Below are 23,008 nucleotides of genomic sequence, written 5' to 3'. Positions count from 1 at the left end.
TGAAAGACAGACCAGTACAAAAATAGTAAGGCTGGAAGTGAGATGAGTGGAACAAAATATAAACAATTATTTTTTCTCTCAGGCTTGATCATTACAGAAGGGAATTACGAGATATGGACAACAGAGACCTGCGTTCACTGATCTAAGGGATTTCCCTCCATTTATACGATTCTTTGTGCAAAAGGTAGGTGCTATTTTGTACTTCTACATTTTTGTTGCTAGGTGTGACAGGCCAGGCCCTCAGGCAGGAAACTCCTGCTGTCCAGAGCAGGATTATACAAACTCCAAATGGCTGACACCTACACAACTTGCAGTAGTTTCCTATACAGCCAGCTGTGCTTGCAGCAATAACAGGAAAAAAATCAAAAGGTTAATAAAACGAAATGAGCAGGAAGCATGCAGTCATCAGACTTTCTAGTACTTCAGTCTATAGAAGTAACCCGTGGCTGGCCTGACTTAGGGACCTAATCCAAAACTCATTGAAGCCCATGGAAATTCCACTTCAGCGGATATTGTTAGACCTCACTCTTCACTATACCGTTATGGGAGTACATGGAGAGTTCCACCTTCCCTGTGCTCACACAGTGCTGAGCTCCAAATCTCTTGCTTCATTACTGCTAGCTGTGAGATAGGCCTGCCACTAATAACTGCAGGTGCTCCAAAAAGGATGAGGAAAAGAAAGGAAAGTTCATGGCTACATCCCTTCTCCCATCCCAGCCATCAGAGGTGAGCAAATGTGTGTTGGCATGTGCTTTTCCACAGCCTTTAAATCATATGGTACTTGGCTACGTGCAAAGAGCTGGAATAGCAGAGTGGAACTCACTGTTTTGCATTTTCTTTATTTTTTTCCTGTTGTTGTTCTACAAAACTCTAACATGAAGGTCAAGCAGGAGCCCTTAGCTGGAGTTGAGAGAAACCTCCTGAGCAGAGGTGAGGGAGAAATGCCAGGAAGAAGGCAAGAATTGGGCAGGGCTTTCTTTTTCCAGTAAAGTGCTGATTTAAATGCCTTTTCCACTTTGGTTTCAACTACCACTATTTTCAGCCTGGCATATTAATGTGCCGCATGGCATGGGGAGGATTCATCCCTTCACTTATGAGTGCCACGACATCTGTTTGCACACAACTGACTCACAAAAAATAAAAATTGCCCCCACAGTCCCCCTGAAAACGAAACCTCTGATCAAGTCCTACAGATCCCTTAGCATACCAGCTAGCTCGGCCCTCTGCACCATGCTAGGCACAAAGCTGGAATAACACAGTTCCTCAAGCATCACAGAGAAGTATCTTGCAGCCTGTTTATTGCCTGTTTGAATCCTTATCACTAAGCCATTTGATTTGGAGTCCTTGATTAATTTGTGTTTATTTTGTTTTTGTTCTCATTCAGATGTGTTATCTAAGGTCAGTGCAACTTCCCCCGTCCCCCCTTTCCCTTTTAGCCAACTCTCCCATGAAATATTGTTGTGCCTGGGCGTGTGTTTCTTAAAGTCATTGTGTGTTTTATGTCTGAAACAAACATTGTCTCATCATCCAACTTATTACGCACTACCCAAAGGTCATGTTTTATGCACAGAAGGGAAAGCTCTTCTGTTGTGGCTGAGGAAGAACAAACTGGACAGACAGTGAAAACAAGGGCTTTAGCCCCAGAGACTGAGTCTCTGAAAAAATGATCAGTGGCTGTTTGAAAAGGATAAACCAGGTCTCAGCTGCTATAAGCTACTGGGCAGCCATGGAGCTAGAATGTCTTGTGCCAGCCACGTATCTGCTCCCTTCACACGTTCTAATCTTTAGCAGCTCCTGGTTCCTCTCTCCGTATGTCCTTCACCGCCACAGATCTCATAGGCCTTTCATCCAAAATGCCTAAAGGGATGCAGAGCTATTTAAGCCACAGGAAAATGCTGACATGGGGACAACTGAGTTTAATTAAGTTTGTCGGTGATAAAAGGAAGACTAGGGAAAATGTGGGCCCTCTCCAGAAAGAAACGGGAGACCTGGTTACCAGGGATATGGAGAAGGCTGAGGTACTCAGTGACTTTTTTGCCTCAGTCTTCACCAGAAAGTGCTCCAGCCACATCGCCCAAGTCACAGAAGGCAAAGGCAGGGACTGGGAGAATGAAGAACCACCCACTGTAGGAGAAGGTCAGGTTCGAGACCATCTCAGGAACCTGAAGGTGCACAAGTCCATGGGAGCTGATGAGATGCATCCGCGGGTCCTGAGGGAGCTGGTGGATAAAGTGGCTAAGCCACTATCCATCATATTTGAGAAGTCATGGCAGTCGGGGAAGTTCCCACTGACTGGAAAAGTGGAAACATAACCCTCATTTTTAAAAAGGGAAAAAAGGAAGACCTGGGGAACTATAGGCCAGTCAATCTCACCTCTGTGCCTGGCAAGATGATGGAGCAGATCCTTCTGGAAACTATGCTAGGGCATATGGAAAATAAGGAGGTGATTGGTGACAGCCAACATGACTTCACTAAGGGCAAATTGTGCCTGACAAATTTGGTGGCCTTCTATGATGGGGTTACAGCGTTGGTGGATAAGGGAAGAGCAACTGACGTCATCTATCTCGACTTGTGCAAAGCATTTGACACCGTCCCACATGACATCTTGTCTCCAATTTAGAGAGACATGGATTTGATGGATGGACCATGCGGTGGATAAGGAACTGGCTGGATGGTCACAGTCAAAGAGTTGCAGTCAACAGCTTGATGTCCAAGTGGAGACCAGTGACGAGTGGAGTTTGTCAGGGGTTGGTATTGGGACCGGCACTGTTTAACACCTTTGTCAGTGACATGGACAGTGGGACTGAGTGCATCCTCAGCAAGTTTGAAGACGACACCAAGCTGTGTGGTGCGGTTGACGTGCTGGAGGGAAAGGATGCCATCCAGAGGGACCTCAACAGGCTTGAGAGGTGGGCCTGTGCGAACCTCATGAAGTTCAACAAGGCCAATTACAAGGTCCTGCACATGGGTCAGGGCAATCCCAAGCACAAATACAAGCTGGGCAATGAGTGGATTGAGAGCAGCCCTGCGGAGAAGGACTTGGGGCTATTAATGGATGAAAACCTGAATATGAGACAGCAATGTACGCTCGCAGCCCAGAAAGCCAATCTCATTCTGGGCTGCATCAAAAGAAGTGTAGCTAGCCGGTAGGGAGGTGATTCTCCCCCTCTACTCCACTTGTATGAGACCCCACCTGGAGTACTGTGTTCAGCTCTGTGGTCCCCAACATAAGAAAGACAGGGATGTGCTCAAGAGGGTCCAGAGGAGGGCCATGAAGATGATCGGGGGGCTGGAGCACCTCCTCTATGAGGACAGGCTGAGAGAGTTGAGGTTGTTCAGCCTGAAGAAGAGAAGGCTCTGGAGAGACGTTACAGCAGCCTTCCAGCACTTAAAGGGGGCCTACAGGAAAGATGGGGAGGGAGTCTTTATCGGGGAGTGTAGTGATAGGATGAGGGGTAATGGCTTGAAACTGAAAGAGGGTAGATTTAGATAAGATATTAGGAAAAAATTCTTCACTGTGAGGGTGGTGAGGCACTGGAACAGGTTGCCCAGAGAAGCTGTGGCTGCCCCATCCCTGGCAGTGTCCAAGGCCAGGTTGGATGGGGCTTGGAGCAACCTGGTCTAGTGGAAGGTGTCCCTGCCCATGGCAGGGGGGTTGGAACTGGATGATCTTTAAGGTCCCTTCCAACCCAAACCATTCTATGATTCTGTGATAAAAAACATATAGCCCAAGTGGCAAGATGCAGAGCAGAACAAGCACCAAGGAGGTGGGATGGCTGCTGTGCTAGAATGACATAGGACTTTTCAGCCTAAACAACTGATGGGGAATGTAAAAGTGATCTATGCTGCTACGAGGCTATGGAGCAGGTGTGCCATCCAGTTTGATAACTAAGGACCAGACCTTACCCTAATGAGCAGCAGATTCAAAGCAAGCAAAAGAGATTTAGGCCTGCTTGCTCCTGGATGTTATGGATATTTGCCATTCTCCTAGGTTTTCTTATAGTTTACTTCATTCTGTGTAAGCTTAATGGGCCGTTAAGGGCTGTTAAACACCAAGGGCTCGCCTTTGCCTCCAGAAGTTCCTGTACCTCTGATAGCCAGAAGTGGAAAGAACATTCTGAAGATCTGCTGCTACAAGCTTATTTCACTTTTGTAAAACTCTTCCCTAGGGCCTCTGCTATAGCCCACGTTGGATAAGAAGCAACTGGGCTAGAGGATCCTTAGATCCAACCAAGTGCAAAACTGTTTATGACATTAAGCAACCAGTACTCATTAGACAGTTTGGGGGAATGCATCCAGAACCAGGAAATCTTCTCATCATTAATTCTGGTATCAAATGAGAAATGTTGTCCCAAAGACTCTAGAAAGAAGACATAGCCGGGCAGGTTAAGAGAGGCTACCAAATGTGTCTGCCTGTAAGAGTCAAGAGAGTGGAAATCTGGGAGTCAGACTGAAGGATAAGGTAGAATAAACCAGGTCCTGCCAAGTGAACGGAGGTTACCTGAGCTAGGGAACCCAAGTAATGACCTGTAGGGCTGTGAGAGTGTCTATAGAAGCAGTCTGGCCACCAGACGTGAGCTACCAAACCCTGCTGCGAGGGATTATACAGCATGCCAACAACATGCTACTTCTGGCTCTTGTACAACCTAGGTTTCTCTGCACCATGCTACACTGGTAAGGTGACAGACGCCATAAGCCATGTGAGCATCATCTCCCTGCCAAAGCTGGGGGTACCTACTCTGAAGAAAAGTTATTCTTCAGCAGGCCTTTCCTATCCTAACATAGTGAAATGGCTGTAAGTGCAGGTGAACTTTGTTACCTAGCCCCATGAGAGAGGCAGGCCAGAGGTCTAGCATTAGTGTGGTAGCTTCCCAACCAGGTCAACTCTACAGCTAGCCAGCAACTGGGACAGTGCTAATGTCTTGCCGAATGTGGCAGACTGTTTCTCACCTTCCTCCTTCCCTGAGTTAATGCTTAGCCAATAACTACTGCAGTTAATGCTTATTCATGTCAGAACACCGTCACTGATCCAGCAGATTGCTATTCTCCACTGAAAAGCAGTAAGTCCAAGTACGAACTGTTCCGGGAGAGCTAGGATGACATTCGAGGGCTGGCTGGTACTGTCCAGACTATGTTGAAAATGTTCATGGAAAGTTCTGTTGGCTGGTCTCAGAGCATTAGGAGTGCTTGAAGGATGTGATAATTTGGCCATTCAGCTGGGCAATATTTTCTGTGCTGTCAATTATCCGGCTGAGTGGTTCCTATTCCAGCTACTGTGCCTTGCAAACATGAGTCTTGCAGAGTTATTTTCTTCTTGCAGGAAGTACTGCTTGGTCATGGTATGATTTGAGCCTGATATGCAGATAGCTGGGACTAAATTATTTCCATTTTCCATGTAGACTATTTGAGTATGTAAAAAGGTCATCACCAATTCACAGGAAGGCTTACAGAGGAATAAAGGAATTTGAAGTCATAGGTCAAGAAGGAAAAGTATATACTTCGTAAACAAGGATGGAAAATGTGACTTGATGTAGAAAACAGTGTGAATCAGAGCCCTCCTCTGGAAATATCATTTTGGGAAAACCCTTGATAAGGCTGTAGATACAGTTCACCTCCTCTGTGCTTAGACCAGTGGGAATGTTGTGCTGGAGAGTTCCAGAAAGGAATTCCTGAACTTGTCTAAGATGGATACAGCAAAGTCCAAACACAGCTCTGAGTACACAGATTGGTGGTCTTGCATGTCTCCTCTGAATCTCTTTGAACTCATTCATTGCACAGAAATTGAAGCAGTGTAGAGAAACAGAGGGAATTGGAAGAGGTCAGTAAACCACCCACCTTGCGCCCCATTGCCACAAACTCACATGGAGGCAGAACCAACATCTGTCTTCCATGTCAGCAATTTCAGTGCCTGTTCTTAAAAACCTCCAGTGAAGGGAACTCTGCGGCTTCCCTGGGTAGCCTAAACCAGTGCTTCTAACCTTTACAATTACACATTTTCCATAATCACCAACGTACTTATCTTTGCTTCAGACTGTGTGATTTCACATTACCCTTCACCAAGCTGTCACTGTGAACATTCACGTCAGTCCTTTACCAGGTGACAGACTTGTTGTGTCCTTACCCGAGTCATGTCCTATCTAAACCAAACAACCTTCAACCAGTTCACAAGGTCATGCTCTGCTCATGTCTTAGCATTCACGTGGCTCTCCTTTGGATGCTCTCCAATACAGCAACATCTGGACGCAGCACTCCAGCCAAGGCATCAACTGCATCAAGTAGAGCACTTTTGTTACTTTCCAGGTCCTAAATTAAAAATACTTGTTAATAAACTTCAGAATGAAATTAGCCTTATTTTCAACATCATCATGCTGAGTGGATTTAGGTAGCCGTTTGCTAGGACTCCCTCCAGATTCTTTTCTGCAAGACCGAGGTGAGCAAAACTATATAAAGTCGTGTGAGAGAGGGATAATAAATGAAGCCCCAGGCATCACCAGATTCGCCCCCAAACCTTTTATCTCAAAGGAATCTGCCTATTAGTTCCAATATGCTTGGGCTTCACTCTGTCCTTCCATTTCTAAAACACAGCTCTCTGAGAGGCTGACCATGCAGAGTTCAGGCTAAAAAATATTAAGAACAGTAAATGGTGTAAGAACCTACAGTGTTGCATCCAGCTTCTCAGAGGTTTTGCCATCTTTTTCTGAGTTTGGGATACAAGTGGCAACAGGATTTGATTACACAAATTGCTGAGGTTAGATTCCAGAGATGAGACTGAAGTGTTAACAGCCAGGACTGGAATGAAGATGGGTCAGTCAAGAGGGCTGTATCTTGTTAACTTCATATCTAAATTGTTTCCACATTTATTTTTGCTTTGAACAGTATCTCTCAAGTTGCACCTATGTGGGAACATTACCCTGGTCTATTTTGTTCATGCCATATGCAGTGTGTTCACATGCTTTTGTAACAGCACATTTCCAGTCAATTACAGGATCAGTGTAGCTCTGCTTTGTTTTGGATCAGGGCCCCTCGTTCAGAGCAGATATCCTCTAACACACCTTTTGCTTGCTTTCTTGAGCCTGTGAAGTCTCTCTAAGTGCAGTCTCAGATGTTGAAACCAAAAGTGTTCTGAGGTTGAAACTTTAAAACTTTAAAATCCAGGAAGTTCACAGTTTCTGGTGACATGACAGTACATGATGAATGCATACAGGAAAAAAACCAGCAGAATGATCAGGACATCCCCCTGTGCTCACACACCAAGTTGATTACATACTTAATGCTCTGACGTTGTGCAATTTTCACATTGTCCTGCAAAGTGAACCAAGATTTCTCATACTTTTAGGCTGTGGTTTGATGATACAGTGTCTTGAGGAGAAACCCTCTCTTACAGAACCCTTTCACCTTGCTGACATTCTTTCCCATTCCCACACCCCAAGGTGAACAGAATGCTGTGGTCTAACAAGGTTGGCCAAGCAGTCCTGCTTTAGCTGCCAGAGCTTCATTCTGCTGAATATGGTACTCCTGAAATCTCATGGAGATCCTTTGTACCATTTTAAAATACTCCTGTAGGCAGTGGTCTGAGCAAGTAATCTCTTCTGGTTTAACCTCTCTGCTAGTGAAATCCTTTATGCAATCCAGGAAGCAGTTTTCTGTAAGTTCATTGTATGTTCTGAGAAACTCGGAACTGCTTGGTCTGATCAGATTCCGATAATTGTCCACCCATATTCTACAGCCTGTGATTCACTCACCTATTCGACTGCTTTTGGTGCTGTTGGTTAAAATTGTTTGAACGCCACAGCAACAAAAAAAAGGGGGGCGGGGAGGGCTTAAATAAGATTGTTTTTCCAGTCAAGGGCTGGCAATGTGAAAGGTGTGGATCAACCACAGCTAACCTGGTCTAAGGCAAGGCTGCCCTCCTCTTCACCCCATCCTCTGTGCTGGCACTGCTGCTTATCTAAACCTGCAAGGAGACAGCCAAGGGAGCAACACTGCGTGAAAACTACGCAACTGTTTCCGTAGGGATAGACCACGGACTTGTGCTGAACTGCTTGCCAGGGCAGAAAGGAAGAGGTCCTCCTTCTCCTTACCCTCCTGCCCACCTCTGTTCCTTCCCCCTTCCCTGCCTGGGGCCACGTATCTGCTCCTCTCCTTGCTCTGGCCCTGGCACTCACTGGGCCCTTCTCTGAGCTGATTAAACTCACTCAGATGAAAGCAAGCTAGACACCTTGTTGCTGGTTTAGTTTTCTGCAGGGACAGTGAGTTAAATTGGCTCAGAGAGGGGTCTGGAAGGCACCAGCACAAGGCCAGCAGTAAAACCTGACAGCAGAGAGAGAGGTGGTTGCATTTAGTGCTGTAGATGTAGCCTTGGTTTTCTGCTTGTTCAGGTTCTTGAACCAGCTTGGGTGGGCAATAAACCAGACCGATGCCACGGTAAGAGTGGGGACAAGCTCTAAGGGCAACCAGGGCATCAGTCATGCCAATTTAATCACCTTAAAACTGCTGCAGAATGGCAGGCTGAGGGCTGACTCACCGTGTTGTGGGGAGGAGCAGGTGACCAGGTTTGCAGAATAGGGAACAGGAGTAGGCTGTATTGCTGCCAAGGACAATACACCCTCAAGATGGCTCGTTGAAGAGAAGTTTACAGTCACATGCCATGATATCCTTAGCATCTATAGTAAATGCTGGCAGCTGCAAAGCCTGAAGGGCAAACTTTGCTAAACACACATTTTGCTTTTTATGACTCAGACCCAGCAAGAGGCAAAATGCGGTGACATGTCTTAGGGCTGTTAGAAATGGAGCAACCAGCACACTCACAACAGAAAGAGGTTGAAGACCTGGTCCAAGCTCACTGTGACACAAAAATGACCACTACTGCTCTAGACAGATGACATCAAGAGCAACCCAAACTATGGCCAGTGCTGCCATGACAGCCGACCATCCTCTTCCCCTTAAACAGCCAATGTCAGCCGGCAACATGACCCTATTGTAACTGCTGGACCAGCCACGATGTCACAACGCCTTAATTTGGGAACTGGTGTAGAAATGGGAAAGGCATGACACCTTATCAGACACCTTACTGACTTTTTTGCTTCTGTTTTCCTTCTGCGGTATGACAATGAGTGGCATTTACAGCTTGACTCAGTTGTCTACCTTGGAGACTTGTGCTCTTTTGGGATGGCCTGGTGTGTGCCACGCGGACTTCAGCTCCTGCATGGTGGCTCTGGAGATCCTGGGGCACATCTGCCTACCCCATGAGTCTATTGCCTTCCCATGGACTTCTTACGAGAAGTCAGGATCTCCACAGGGACTGCTTCCAGTCTGTAGGGGAACAGGAGGTCTTCCCATAGACTTATCTCCTGAATTAAACACTGTTTAAAAAATAATCCCCCACATCAGGAGTTTAATCCTAGGCTTTTCCACAGAAATTGCACAAGCTCAGTGAGTCACTGCCTCACACGCAGTGCTATGGAAACAAATTCCATTGATAAACTGGCTGTGATTGAACACTGTAGGGACAAGGGCCCCATTGTTATTTGGACAGATGTCCCCTGTTTGTGCAGTGGGTTCCTGGCTCCAGATTTAGTTCAAGGTAGATACATAACACATCAGAGTTTCCCCTAGTTTCTGGGAATTTCCTGCTTTTCCCCACCTTCCACAGGAGCCATCAGAGCCGTAGGTCTGCTTCTCTGTGCAGCTTGTCTAAGGGCATCAACACATGTCCCTAGCGCCTTCCAGGTCCAGCCCACAGCGAGCATGCTGCCAGCTTGGGTGGGAAAACTTTAGGGTTTTCCTCCCTTGTTATTTAAATCAAAGCCCACAGACATTTTTCCATAGCTACAAAACACGATTTTACTGTTTTCAGACCTCAACACCCTCTTTTGTTAGAACAAAACAGGTGAGTAACAGCAGCAGAACAAGTTAGTCCACTTGATAAACTAATCCGCAGAGAAGACACTGAAGGACTTAGATCAGTGCAGGGGGAAACAACGAGTACTACCTGATGAATGGTATCAGGAAATATCTCCTCTTAAAATGCCTTGTGGGTTTTCTGCAGTGGCATCTCTGGTCAGCCTCACACTTGAAAATTGAGTACAGGCTCTAGAGGCGACTTGTTTTCTGGGCAGTAATAACATGTTCAGCTAATTATACAAGTTCCTGTGTCTTGGTTTCCCTTTGAGACAGCAGCCTGGGCTGTAGTAGAAAGCAGGAGATCTAATTAGAAGATCTTCTCTTTGAATCACCTGAGAAGGTAAACAATATTATATCTCTGGGTGTCTTGTTTATTTTCTGAAATATATGCGATGGTAACTATTGTGCTGGGTGGATTTGCAAGAGAGGTGTAATTATTTTGCAACATTTATGAAAAAAAGAAACTTACAGAAAAAGAAGGTCATGTAGATCACCTGTGTCCTGGGTTAAAGTGAGACCTTGCTATTTACCTCTAGGTATCTTCTGCACTTTAGAGCTAACTTTAAGAACATTTTTCAGCCTGAATGCTGCAGAGAAGAAGAGATTTGGTAGCAAACCTGGGTTTCTTTAGCTTTCTGGGGCTTTATAACTCAAACATAATTATTGCCTCCCAGGAGACAGTTTGTTTGAGAAATGATGAATGTGTCCACATATCTTCTGTTTTACCAGCTGAAGTTTGATGCAGATTTGTGAACATTGCAAAAGATGCATGCAAAACTGTAGCAGATGCTGTTTAACCTCATCATAAATTTTGCTTAATGACCATTTTTCCTTTCTATTATCTGTTTCATCAACCTGTTATCAATGAAATATAAGTTCTTTGTATAGATCAAGCTAAGGTACCATATGCTGTGAGCATATGCTGTGTATACAAAACTATCAGAAAACTTTGCTTTGTTAATGTTTCTATTACTGTGTCATGTCACTATCTCAGGGACTTGTGTCACAGCTTATAACTTGGCAGTGTTTCCCTCTTGATCCGTTTTGATCCATCTTGGTCTTGGGATCACCCAGATTCACGGAAGTCTTTAGGTTGTCACAAGTGCATGATGTCTTCAAAAGAGCAAAATAGTCTTTTCTGTAGATGCTGGATGTAGAATACTGATGGACATGCCCAGGAAAGTGAAGAAATATTTCCCTAGGTTTTTTTTTTCCCCCCAAATTCTGCCAGCCATTCATCTATTGGATAAAAAAAGCCTGTAACAGTCTTTTTTTTAATGGATTTTGGGGTGGAGTGGGAAGATATTCTGAATCAGAGAGATGTCTTGCTTTCTGGTTATTCCTATATAGGAACATAAGAGCAGCCATACTGGATCAGCTTAAATGTCTAGCTAGCACAGTCTCCTGGTGGGTTTTTTTTTTCCTCTGTTGCTACCCTAGAATATCTTAAAATTAATTTTCCTTTTTTAATTGCACCTCAGAATTCAGTTGACATTTCTTGAGACCCCATTTCTGAGTGGTAATAGTTCAGAGTCCATCACAGAATACGTAATGTCAGGATGCTTTCTTTCTACCTTACACTTATCAGTGCTGAATTTCATGAATTTCATGACCCAGTCACTCAGTATCCTGCAATCCCTATGCAGATCTTCACAGGCAGACTTTGCTTTTGTTACTCTCAATCATTTAAAGTTTTCCAGTGCTGTATCACTAATCACTGCCTTTTCCGCATCACTTGAGAACACAGGGTAAGACACAGGCTTACACCCATGTTCCTGCGGAGCTCTGATGACATCTCTCTATTGGAAAAGCAAATAATTTCGTCCTACTTTTGCCTCCTACCTTTTAACCACGTCAGTATCCAGGTGAAGTCTCACTGCAGAACCACCTTTGGTGAGAAACCCTGACAAATCCCTGCTGGATACTCGTGTCAGTGACATCAACTATATTGCTTGGCTATAAGCTCATTGCTGTCCTCTATCCTTTCACAAGGTGAGACCACAGATCATGTTCATATTATAATTTTCTGTCATGGGCTCTTTTGAGTAGGAAAGTCACCATGAAGTGCCCTGTCTACTTGGGACCACCAGGTCTCATATGCAATATTGTGGCAATAGGCATCCATTGCCAATGTTCATTATCATCTCAGGAGGTGCTGATTTTTCTGCTTTCACCTGGTGATTCACAGCCTTTCAAAGCCTGAGTTTGTATGAACAGACTCTTCAATACAAAAAGACCATAATTTTACAAAAGCTCATGATTTTAATCAAGCTGATGTTATCCAGTCAGGTACTGTTTAGTACTGTTCTTAAGAGCCTTTTCTCAGTGCTTTCCTTTCTTAAAATGATTTTTGCAATCTGCTTTGGGTTCTGCCTTTTCCGGTAGCTCTCTACTAGCTGTTCATTCTGGAGGTAGGGAAGTGCTTTGTTAACCAGAAAGGAATAACCAGAAAGTGCATATTCATAGAAAAATACGTATTTTTACATATTCTTCAGCTCCCTTTCTCTATTCCCTCTGGTTGCATAAATGTGTCAGCACCTGTTTTAAGGGTCCATGCATGTTTTGCCTCTCCCTTTATGTTTCATCATCCAGTCTACTGCATGAGTAAATTAGCTTAGGTATTAATGAGCTGGAGAAGATGGTTTTTTTCTGGGTTTTGATTTCAGGCACCACATTATAATCTGGTGTGTCAGTATTCTTGGGTTCCAGGTTATTTACTTGTTAACTTCAGTACAATTAATGGAGATAAAACCTCAAAAAAACATGGATTTTTACCAAGAGATACCACTCTTCATTGTTTCCCTTGTTAGCCAAGGGGTTACAAACACACAGAAATCTCTAGTTGAGCCCATGATGTTACCAAGCCCTCTCCAGAGTGCGACACGGCTGGTAGCAGAGCTCTCCCTGCTGCAACGGGACAGGCCCTCACTTACAGCAACATTTTTAACAATTCCCTCATGTTCTGGCTGTGCATTTGTCCAGTACCACTGTGAGGAATATTTGAAGATCCAAAGTCAACTTTTCTCATGGCAGATGAACTTCTAGCACCTCATTTGTCCCTGTTAGGAATCTGCTTAGGACTCTGCTTTCTCCAAGTGATTTCTTTCTCCCTCCATTTTGAATAGGTACAGCTGACGTGAAAAAAAGGAGATATGAGGGAAACAGTCTAGTGACAGTGGCAGAGGAATAATTATAGACCTTGTTGCATTCTCTGTCTTGGATGGAGCGAACGGGCAGAATGTGCTGAAAAAGCCTGAACATACTGTTTTTGTAGAGTGTTCTGGTATTTCCTACTGTGTGAGTCAGCTGAAAATTCCCTGATCCTTTTGCTTCATTTTCCTCTCAGGTTTTACAGCAGTCACTGGACAAAATGCCATCCCCAATTACTGCAGGTCTCCACTGCCTATTTCTACTGGTCACAGCGTGTTGCCAGACATCACAGGACTCAAACTTTCATCCATACATCCAATACATAGTGAGTATCCTTTCCCAGCCCCATTGGTTTTCATTTGGTCTCTGCTTGTAGCACCCAGCTGCTGTAGCTCTTTGCAAAACCTCAGAGGAAGTCAGTATAAGATCAGGTGGGAAAACTGAACCCAGAGTCTCCCCAGTGCGTAAAAGAGATGGAAAAATCCAGGAACTGGGCTTTTCTTGATTCCCAGTCTTAAAGCCTCTCCAGAAGGAACTGAGCAAAACTTCTGGTTTCTCACTTGTGTCAGTCTGCAAGGGATGTAAATTGCTGTCCCCGGAGCTAAGCCGAGGTAACAGTTACGTGGGCACTGTTCCTGGATGGGATTCACCCACCCTATGACAGAGAAACCAATTAAGTCAACAAAACTAGCTCAGGCACAGAGGTCCTTACAGGTAGGTGACAGGAGTCTCTTGGCAGTCGGGCATGAGTACACATGACCAAAATACCACCCCTGAGTGACTTGTGTTTAGATGTTGTGCTTGGACTCAGGCTTTACTTCAGTTTCCCACTTTTTCAATAATTCTCACATACCACTTTTGCTTCATTAATAGTGTGAATTATGGAAATCTGTTTTGTGCTTTGTCCTATATAGGGATTTGGTAACAGGCACCGTCCACACAAATAGTCCCTAACTAGAAATGACAAAAGAGGAACAGAGAAACGAAAGGACTGAACAAATGGCAGTTAATATAGTCTAGTAAAGCAAACTAGTCTACAAATCTACCAGCTCTTGGTCTAGCACAATTATTTTTAGACCAGAAAATACTTCTTTTTTCTTCTACATTATGAACCCTATCAAGCCAAACCGGATTCTAACATCTATATTCAGCCCCTAGCACCACAGGGACCTTAGTTCTTATGGACTGACCAGAACACAATATGCTTTTTTAAGCAGGTTGAAAAAAGGCAAGGAGAGGTGAAGAGGAAGGTGTGAACTCCTTAAGCTGTTTCTGCCACCATCCCTTGTCTTGACAAACCAAGATATAGCTGGCTCAAGCAGCACTGTCTGCCCTTTGGCAAATGTCTAATAGTGAGCAAGTGTCTTGTTTGCTCTGTTTTTTTCAAACTGTCTCCAGCTCAGCACTTAGGCATTTTCATGGAAAGAGTAACACTGTATTTTTTAGCACCATTGATCCATGGTTGATCCTGCAAATGAGTCATCACTTAATGGTGTGAAATATGTGAAGTATTTAACGACATAGCAATACCCTGTAGATGTTTGGGAGAATAATTAAAAAAGGAAACCACTGAGACCAAACCTGGGGGAAGAAGTGGATAGCAGTGGGCTTTCTGTAACTTTTGCAGCTAACCTCTAAGATGAAAGGTAGTACCCCTAGCAGTGCAAAAATGCCAATGCACCTTGGGATCTTCACTGCCAGCATAGTGGCGATACGAAGCCCAGCTCTAATCACACACCAGATGGTTCCTTTATGTAAAGAGATGACTTAAGAGTTGCCAAGCTATTCACCCTTTCTGTAAATAAAGATTTCAGTAGGACTCAAGAAACTGGCAAAGCTGCAAATTTCCTGCCTGCGTCTTTGCTTGTTCTTTAGCCTTTCTTGCTAACTGTGGTGCCAATGTATTTTTAGGGCATGATTAAAAAAATAAGATGGTCTGCATCTCACTTGGCTGCACCCTGCGTGAACCCAGCCATACTGAAATTGTGCCACTACCGCCCTGGTTAACTGTGTGCTACTGACGGCCCACAAAATAGCTGACCTGACACCTGAGCTGGAGCCAAGACAGTTCAATCCCCTTTCTACTCCTACTCAGGCTGGCTTTGCTGCTGCAGAGCTGGAAGCTCAGAGGAAAGAGGAACACAAAGGGTAATATGAGTCCACTTTCTGGATTCAAAGGCCGAGTGGCCAGATCTCCCAAGCAGTTTGCAAGGCTGGCCCAGGACTGAGAGCACTACATCAGCCCCATAGCCAGTTTGCAGCTCAGACACAGAATTTCTGCTAAGCTGAGACAATTGCCTTGCAGAGACACACAAAGAGAGACTTGCAAACTCAGTACATCCCTCAGCTGGTGTTTAACATTTCCCTGCTTGGAAGATATAAATATTCTGTTTAAAGAGGAAAAGGGGGGTAGGGAGGAGCAAAGATTGATGGAGGGAAAAAAATGATCTATGCCAGTATTTTCTTCACTAATTCTTTCATGCCAACAACAGCAGCTAAAGCCTCACTTTGTTTTTTCACAGAGCTTCACTCTCTTTTTTCCACAGATTGACAGCACGCTAGGAGAGGAAAGCTTCCAGTCAGAGATGCAAAGGCAGAAGCGAAACAGTATGTACACATATGTATGGTAACAGAGCAGGTTCCTAGTAAGCTGAGGGTGAAATCACTACTGGGGACAGCAGCTCTCGAGGTACTGAACTTCGATCATCAAGGAGCAGTAGTTGTTGTGGTTTAACCCCAGCCAGCAGCTAAGCACCACCCAGCTGCTCGCTCACTCTCCCCCAGAGGGATGGGGGACAGAATCAGAAGGCTAAAAGTGAGAAAACTCATGGGTTGAGATAAAGACAGTTTAATCAGTAAAGCAAAACAAGGAATTCATTCACCACTTCCCATCGGCAGGCAGGTGTTCAGCCATCTCCAGGAAAGCAGGGCTCCATCACGCTTAATGGTTACTCAGGAAGACAAACGCCATCACTCCAAACGTCCTCCCCTTCCTTCTTCTTCCCCCAGCTTTTATTGCTGAGTGTGATGTCATATGGTGTGGATGTCACACTCCAGGTCATATGGTGTGTGACGTCATGTTAGTCAGTTGGGATCAGCTGTCCCTGATATCTGCTGAGTAGGAATCAAGAAGATATCCTAAGCAGAATGCCACATTAAGCTACCATTAAATAGCAACAGAGCCCAAACACCGAAACAGAAACCATCAATTTATGATTTACCCTCACACACAGCTTTGCAGTCTCATGCTGTTTCTCTTTCAGTACTTATTTTTGACCTTCCCCCTCTGGAGTACACCGTTGACATTGAAGTAAGCCTTATGGATTCATCTTTTCTGGAGCCAATCAAAGAGTATTTCAAAAAACTTAGTCTTCCAGTTTCAACAAGTATTTCAAATGTAGAAATGACAGTTTCAAACATCAACATTACAACAGGTGGGTTGCTTATTTATTTTTATATTCTGGGTGATGTACTTTTTTGCCAGTATTTGATCTCTCCCAGTTTTACCATCCATCATGCTTAGAAATCAACAAAACTGAACTGTCTCTGCTGCCTACTGAAAGACTCAACAAGACTGAAGCTCTAGCACACAACAGCATGTTTTGTTATCTGCATCCCGCCACTGGTCTTTGCATAATGTTGACATTAGGAATAGCCCTGAATGCGTTTCTTTTCCTAAGGAAGGGACAAAGCCAGAGGAAGCCTGAGCCAAAGGATTTTGCTTCAGTGTGACTAACAAGCAGCCTGAGTTACTTTCAAGCTTCAGGAAGCTGTGACAGAGGTTATCAGACTGTTTACTTCCTTCCACTTGCATGTGGAACGTAAATCACTGTAAGAGGCTGTACTCTGACCCTGACTGAGACAGGCTGCATGAGATGAAGTCTTTTCCTGATATAACTCACTATACGTATTCTTACAGGTCAAGATATCAGACAGGTTTTATTACATGAGTTGTGGTTGTGCAACTTCACATCCAAGTAACTAATACAGCAGAGGATATACAAACGCACCAAACATTTACAACAGCAGAGGAGATTTGGTACCTTCTTATCGCTGGCCCATAAAGCAGTGAAAGGAAGCGTTCATCAGCTCTCAAAACAACATGCAAACGGATCTTTGAAAGGCCTTCAGGGTCACCTGCAATGTGTGAAAATCACTTTGTTAATATCTTACTTTGCCAATGGCACATTAAGAGCAGAAAAACTTACAGTGAAGTGTTGGGTTTTTTTATTAGAGAGAATGTCTGGTTTTAAAGCACTTTGTGATAATGTTACCTTCTCTCATGCAACACCTGTCAGGATACAGTCAGAGTGACACAGTACCTCACTAGCCACTGAGACTTTGAATGACCATTACATGCTCTTACAATCTTTAAAACCCTATGCATTTGCTTTCAGCTCAGGCAATATAGAAATATCCAATCTGCAAACTATCATAGGATACTGGCCAATATGCCAGGTAAATTTTTAGGATCAGGCTTCACATCTCCATTCAATTACTTAAAAGTAATTGATCGGACTTATCCCTGTTACCAGTCTGGTTCCCATTTCTGGTTAGTCATTTATTATTAGTATAGTGAGATTTGCAAGGCATCAGATCATCATGTTGCATCATTCAAGTGAATTCACAAAAAGGGCAACATTTAGTTGAGATCACTGGTATAAAGATACAGCAGGGTAAATAAGCAGTAAGTTATGCTTGCTTACTATTCTCATAGTATTTCTCCCTCTGACACTAGTCTGTCTGCCCAGTGGTGAGAACAAGAGCTGTTGTTCTTGTGAAAATGGATATGCCTGGCCAAGTGCAGTGTGCAGTGACTTGATAACCTGCCCTTCTGTCAGCCTAGCACCCGACCTGCCCTGCAGCTACATGATGGAAAAGCCTTTTCACGGGCCTTACTGTGAGCCTCAGACTGAAGGTAAGGAGAAACAGTGCTGAACTTCATTGTTGTACAACTCATATACTGGTTAGAAGATGGAATAGTGTTAAAGGTGTAATAAAGCAGCACGTCAGGACTAAGCTGGCTACCACATTGCCTATGAATGTGGAAAGTCTGTAGAGATGCTCTAGAGCTCTCCTCTTTGTGATGTGGGTCCACCTTGACCCAAATACTTGGAGATATTTAGTGCTATGCTGGACCCCTAGCTCCTGGAATCACTCACATGCCTCTGGGATTTTCAGCTTCCACTAAACAAAGAAAATTTCATCTCATCAGATTTTCAACAGAGAAACTTACAAATGTGACCAAAGTGTGCCATAGTGCTCAACAGAAGAGAAGGAACAAAAAAAAATCCAGCATGTATCTTTTGTTTGGTTTTATTTCATGACTTGTGACAAGGTGCCCATGACTTTTTAGGAACCTGACTGATGACTGGACACTTAGGCTTGACAGCACTGGAGTGGAGCACTACCTGTTGTCTCTGCAATCCAAGACAGACCCCCATGAGAATCTACCTCTAATTTGTGATGGAGCAGCAGGCAGAGATACCCAGAGGCAGCCTTAGAGCTGGAAGCAGTCCAGTACTGTCGGCATGCCTGTTCTAATCAGCTCTACTTAGAGGCAATGCTTTTATCACAGGGCACCCCCACATCAATACTGCTATACTATTTCCAGGACTAGAGCTAGTATCTCTTCCATGCGGAAGTCCCACATGTCTTAGAAGTCCAAGGCCCTGGGTACAATGCTCTTCCACTGCAAGGTATGGACATGTCCTTAAATGGACCCAACTTAGAAAATTCCAGTATCTCTCTAAGCATTTTATATTCTTTTGTGCCCATTGATGGGTCTTCACCCAGAATATTACCCTCCCAAAGTCATTGAAGATTTTTCCATTAATTTCAGTGAAACGTAGGTGGAGATTCATCCTGTGTATCTTTCACTTAGTAAAAGTTAAGTATCTGGTCAAAGTTACTCATCCAAACTCTCTATAACTGGAACAATGTAGCAATTCAACCACTGTAGGAAAGCTATCTGTCACCACCTGAATGTATCACCTTCTGAAGGAGTCTACAGCTTTGCATCAACTGGAGAGGGAGTCTAGATATCTAGCAGATGCCAGGCATCTAAATTAGCTATAGAAATTTAGAGGAATCCCAACTTTCCTATCATACAGATGAATCTTGACAAGTTGTAAGTTTTTGATTTAGGATTAGGATGACTTTACCAAGGGCAAATTGCACCTGACCAATCTAGTGGTTTTATACAATGGAGTGACTGCATCAGTGGACAAGGGAAGAGCTACGGATGTCATCTACCTAGACTTCTGTAAGGCCTTTGATACAGTCCCCTACATCATTCTTGCTGCTGAATTGGAGAGATATGGTTTGACAGATGAACTGTTAGAAGGATAAAGAACTGGTTGGATGGCCACGTTCAAAGAGTTATAGTCAGCGGCTCAACGTCCAAGTGGAAGCCAATAACGAGTGGTGCACTCAAGGAACTGTACTATTTAATATCTTAATAAATGACATAGACAGTGGGATTAAGTGCACCCTCAGCAAGTTTGCAGATGACACCAAGCTGAGTGGTGCAGTTGATTTGCTAGAGGGAAGGGATGCCATCCAGGGGGATCTTGACTGCTCAAGGAGAGGGCCTGTGCGAACCTCATGAAGTTCAACAAGGTGAAGTGCAAGGTCATGCACCTGGGTTGGGGCAATCCCCAATATCAATACAGACTGGGGGATGAATGGATTGAGAGCAGCCCTGTGGAGAAGAACTTGGGGGTACTGGTAGATGCAAAATTGGACATGAGCCTGCAAGGTGCACTTGCAGCTCAGAAAGCCAATAGTATCCTGGGCTGCAGAACAAGAAGCGTGGCCAGCAGGTCGAGGGACGTGATTCTCCCCTGCTACTCCACTCTCGTGACACCCCACCTGGAGTACTGCATTCAGCGCTGGGGTCCTCAGCACAAGAAAGACACAGACCTGTTGGAGCAGGTCCAGAGGAGGGTCACGAAAATGGTCAGAGGGCTGGAACACCTCTCCTGTGAGGAAAGGCTGGGAGAGTTGGGGTTGTTCAGCCGAGAGGAGAGAAGGCTCCAGGGAAATCTTATTGCAGCCTTTCAATACTTAAAGGGGGCTTACAGGAAAGTCAGAGAAAGACTTTTTATTAGACCCTGTAGTGACAGAATGGGGGCAAGGGATTTAAACTGAAAGAGGGTAGATTTACATTGGACATAAGGAAAAAAATTTTAACGATGAGGATGGTGAGACACTGGAACAGGTTGCCCAGAGAAGTTGTGGATGCCCCATCATTGGAATTGTTCAAGGTCAGGTTAGAATTCCCTCCCTGTGGCAGGAAGGTTGGACTAGATGATCTTTAAATGTCCCTCCCAACTCAAATCATTCTATGATTCTGAGATTCTATGATTAAGTTAGAAGGAAAAGCTAAGAAATCACTTTGTAAGCATTGCTTTTGATTATTTTTACATTTATTTTTATGGTTTTTCTTACAGACTTATGTGGTATGGGAGAGCCCATTATAATGAATATGTCAGTCAGGCTCGACACAGACTTTTGGGATGATCTCAGCAATTCTTCTTCTGAATTATACAAAAAATACAAAGCTGACCTTGAAAAAGCGGTAATGACTTTTGTTTTCCACCTCTGAAGGTTGAAAGTCCTCTAAGAAATATGGTATTTACCCTGAGTGTCTGGGAAATAGGGTGCACTGTCACTGTCTCTCTGCAGAGCTGTGAAGTATGCAGCAGTGGTAGCTACAAAGTGGTCTAAAGCTGACCTCCATTGAAAGGCAATGACAGTATTCCCATTCATTTTAACATGCTGGCCAACAGGGAAGTATTTAGGAATCTTTGCATCAAAGCATGAAAAAAAAATCACATTATTGGTCCCAGCTTAAATCCACATGAGCGCACATAGAATGAAACCATCAAACAAATTTATCCCAGTGACAGTGGGGAGAGCACCAGGCCTATTCTATTAGGTATGCTACATGCCCTTACTCACATCAATGTTGAATGGAGAGTTTCCTATTTTAAGCACGCTAGAGCAATATGCAGAGCAATATACAGAGGACTTATGTCATGTAATATGTCTTTGTTTACAGTTTAATGCTAGCTACAGATGTTTACCAGGCTTTGTATCGGCAACAGTAACTGGTTTCAGGTAAGTAAACAATTTCATTTTTTCCTGGAAGGCACAAATCTTTCTGTCCCATCTCAAGGAAACACTCAGCAGCAAAAACTACATTCACTCTGGCTAGAAGCCATGCCCAATATGTACATACTGAATAACAGTATAATAGCTGCAAAGGAAAGCCCAACTCTTAGCATGGAAATAGGATTGTGGGTAAAATTCACTACTGTGCAAAAGTCCAAGAAACATAATCATTCTCCATCTGGATCAAAGCCTTTTGTGGGAAAGACTGAATTCCACCCAAAAGGGGAAAAGGATGTGAATAAACCTAGCATCATCTCCCAGTCCATCAGGAAGACGAATTAGTGCATTGACTCTGGATGTAACGTTGGATCTGGATAAAAGAGATATTACTTAAGTCCACGCATATTTAAATGCAGATGTATTTTACATTTTCTAAGGGAAATTTACTAGAAATAGAAAGCAGATGAAGGACATGTCACGTAAAGGTGTTCTTACTTTGGGAAGAGCTGTAGCACAACCTTTTTCCATACCAGAACAAGTCTTGAGTCACAACAGGAGCCTTCACAGGTGAACCCTGTGAAGCCTACTACTAATATGCAAGGATATTTAATCCTGGTGCTTCTCTCATTCTTGTATCTGTTTAGGCCTGGAAGTGTTTTTGTGAACTATGAAGTAAAAGCAGGAGCAGCAAGCTTCGATCAGATAGCAAATTCCAACAAAATTGTACCACAATTTCTAGATGCATTGTACCGGCTAGACCAAACTACCTTCACAATGAAAATAACTGGTAAGTTTAAAGCTCTCTCAGTAGTTTCCTTCAACCTTTTAGTATTTCTAGCCTGAGCCGTGTAGCTGCCTTATACTGTTGATTATTTGGTACTAGACCTTCAAAAAACATTTATTTCTCTGGCTGTTTCATTTCATCCTGGGCCACCAAAGCTGAGGACTTACAGGAGATGACCATGCATGCAGCACCTCCCACGGAAAAACAAAACCTTCCAGCTAATTCACTGAACCCTGATGCAGCCTCTCCATGGGAGAGAGACTGTCACCTCCAGAACTGAGACAGCTCGTAGCATATCAGGCTGCCAGCACTTTCCACTTCTTCAAACAAAACACAAAACCTCTTGCAGTTTACATGAGAACAGGTTCCCTCTGGCTTCCTTGGCACATTTTCCATGCTGCCGCTAGACAATAAGTTACAATTGAAATGCCTGATCAAGTGCCGCAGAGGTGCTGTACTCTCAGTGCACTGAGCACTGGACTTTCTGTCTCAGAGGATTATTTTAACCTGGTTGCTTCTCCTCCCAGTTTATCTACTTAGAAAGTAGTGGCAGTGACAATATTTCTGGCTCTCTGCATAAAACCTTCTGGGATCTTTGGCTGACAAAGATAGTAGAAGAATATGTTGTGGGAAAATTACATAGCTTGTATTACAAGTAGTGCCTGCAACTGATGCTGAGTACATATTAGTTGCGAAGCACCTAGGATTCCCACGAGATGAAAGACACCATATAGATGTGAGCTGAAATGACAATAATGCAGAATGTTGCTCTTTGTCTTCCCAGATCAAACAAACTTCACTGTGAGTCCTGTAGACATTTTTGAAGGGGATACCGTAAGACTGACTTGTCAGATAAATTCAACATCTCAGAATGTGACCTGGTATTACTTTGATCAGATCATCTCAACCGGCTTCCAGTATTTGATAGAGAGAAACATTTCAATGAAAACCTCATGGTCGACTCTTGAAATTATCAACATTACAGTGAAGGATTCCGGTATGATTTTCTATTGTTAAAACAGCAGATGTAAGTCTCTAGTGTGGCTAGTTCTA

General features: G+C 43.8%; 2 protein-coding genes across 2 annotated transcripts in view; one reads left to right on the top strand and one right to left on the bottom strand.

The window, feature by feature from the left end:
- Positions 1-7,449: 7,449 nt before the first annotated feature.
- On the bottom strand, positions 7,450-7,717 carry LOC115351385 (mitochondrial import inner membrane translocase subunit Tim9-like). The gene is given in 2 exon segments (XM_041128936.1): positions 7,450-7,675; positions 7,677-7,717. Coding segments are annotated over 2 exon segments (267 nt in total).
- Positions 7,718-11,759: 4,042 nt separating this feature from the next.
- ADGRF5 (adhesion G protein-coupled receptor F5) overlaps positions 11,760-23,008 on the top strand; it is a 28,331-nt gene continuing 17,082 nt past the window's right edge. The window contains 9 exon segments of the mRNA XM_030037733.2: positions 11,760-11,895; positions 13,250-13,378; positions 15,600-15,660; positions 16,317-16,487; positions 17,792-17,971; positions 20,508-20,635; positions 21,119-21,177; positions 21,816-21,958; positions 22,740-22,952. Of these exon segments, the coding sequence (XP_029893593.1) occupies positions 13,274-13,378; positions 15,600-15,660; positions 16,317-16,487; positions 17,792-17,971; positions 20,508-20,635; positions 21,119-21,177; positions 21,816-21,958; positions 22,740-22,952 (1,060 nt within the window). The 5' untranslated portion in view covers positions 11,760-11,895; positions 13,250-13,273.

The sequence above is a fragment of the Aquila chrysaetos genome, chromosome 15, assembly GCF_900496995.4.
Source record: "Aquila chrysaetos chrysaetos chromosome 15, bAquChr1.4, whole genome shotgun sequence".
NCBI classification, from domain to species: Eukaryota; Metazoa; Chordata; class Aves; order Accipitriformes; family Accipitridae; genus Aquila; species Aquila chrysaetos.
Note: the sequence above shows the minus strand (reverse complement) of the source record. Positions and strands in the feature narration are given on the sequence as shown.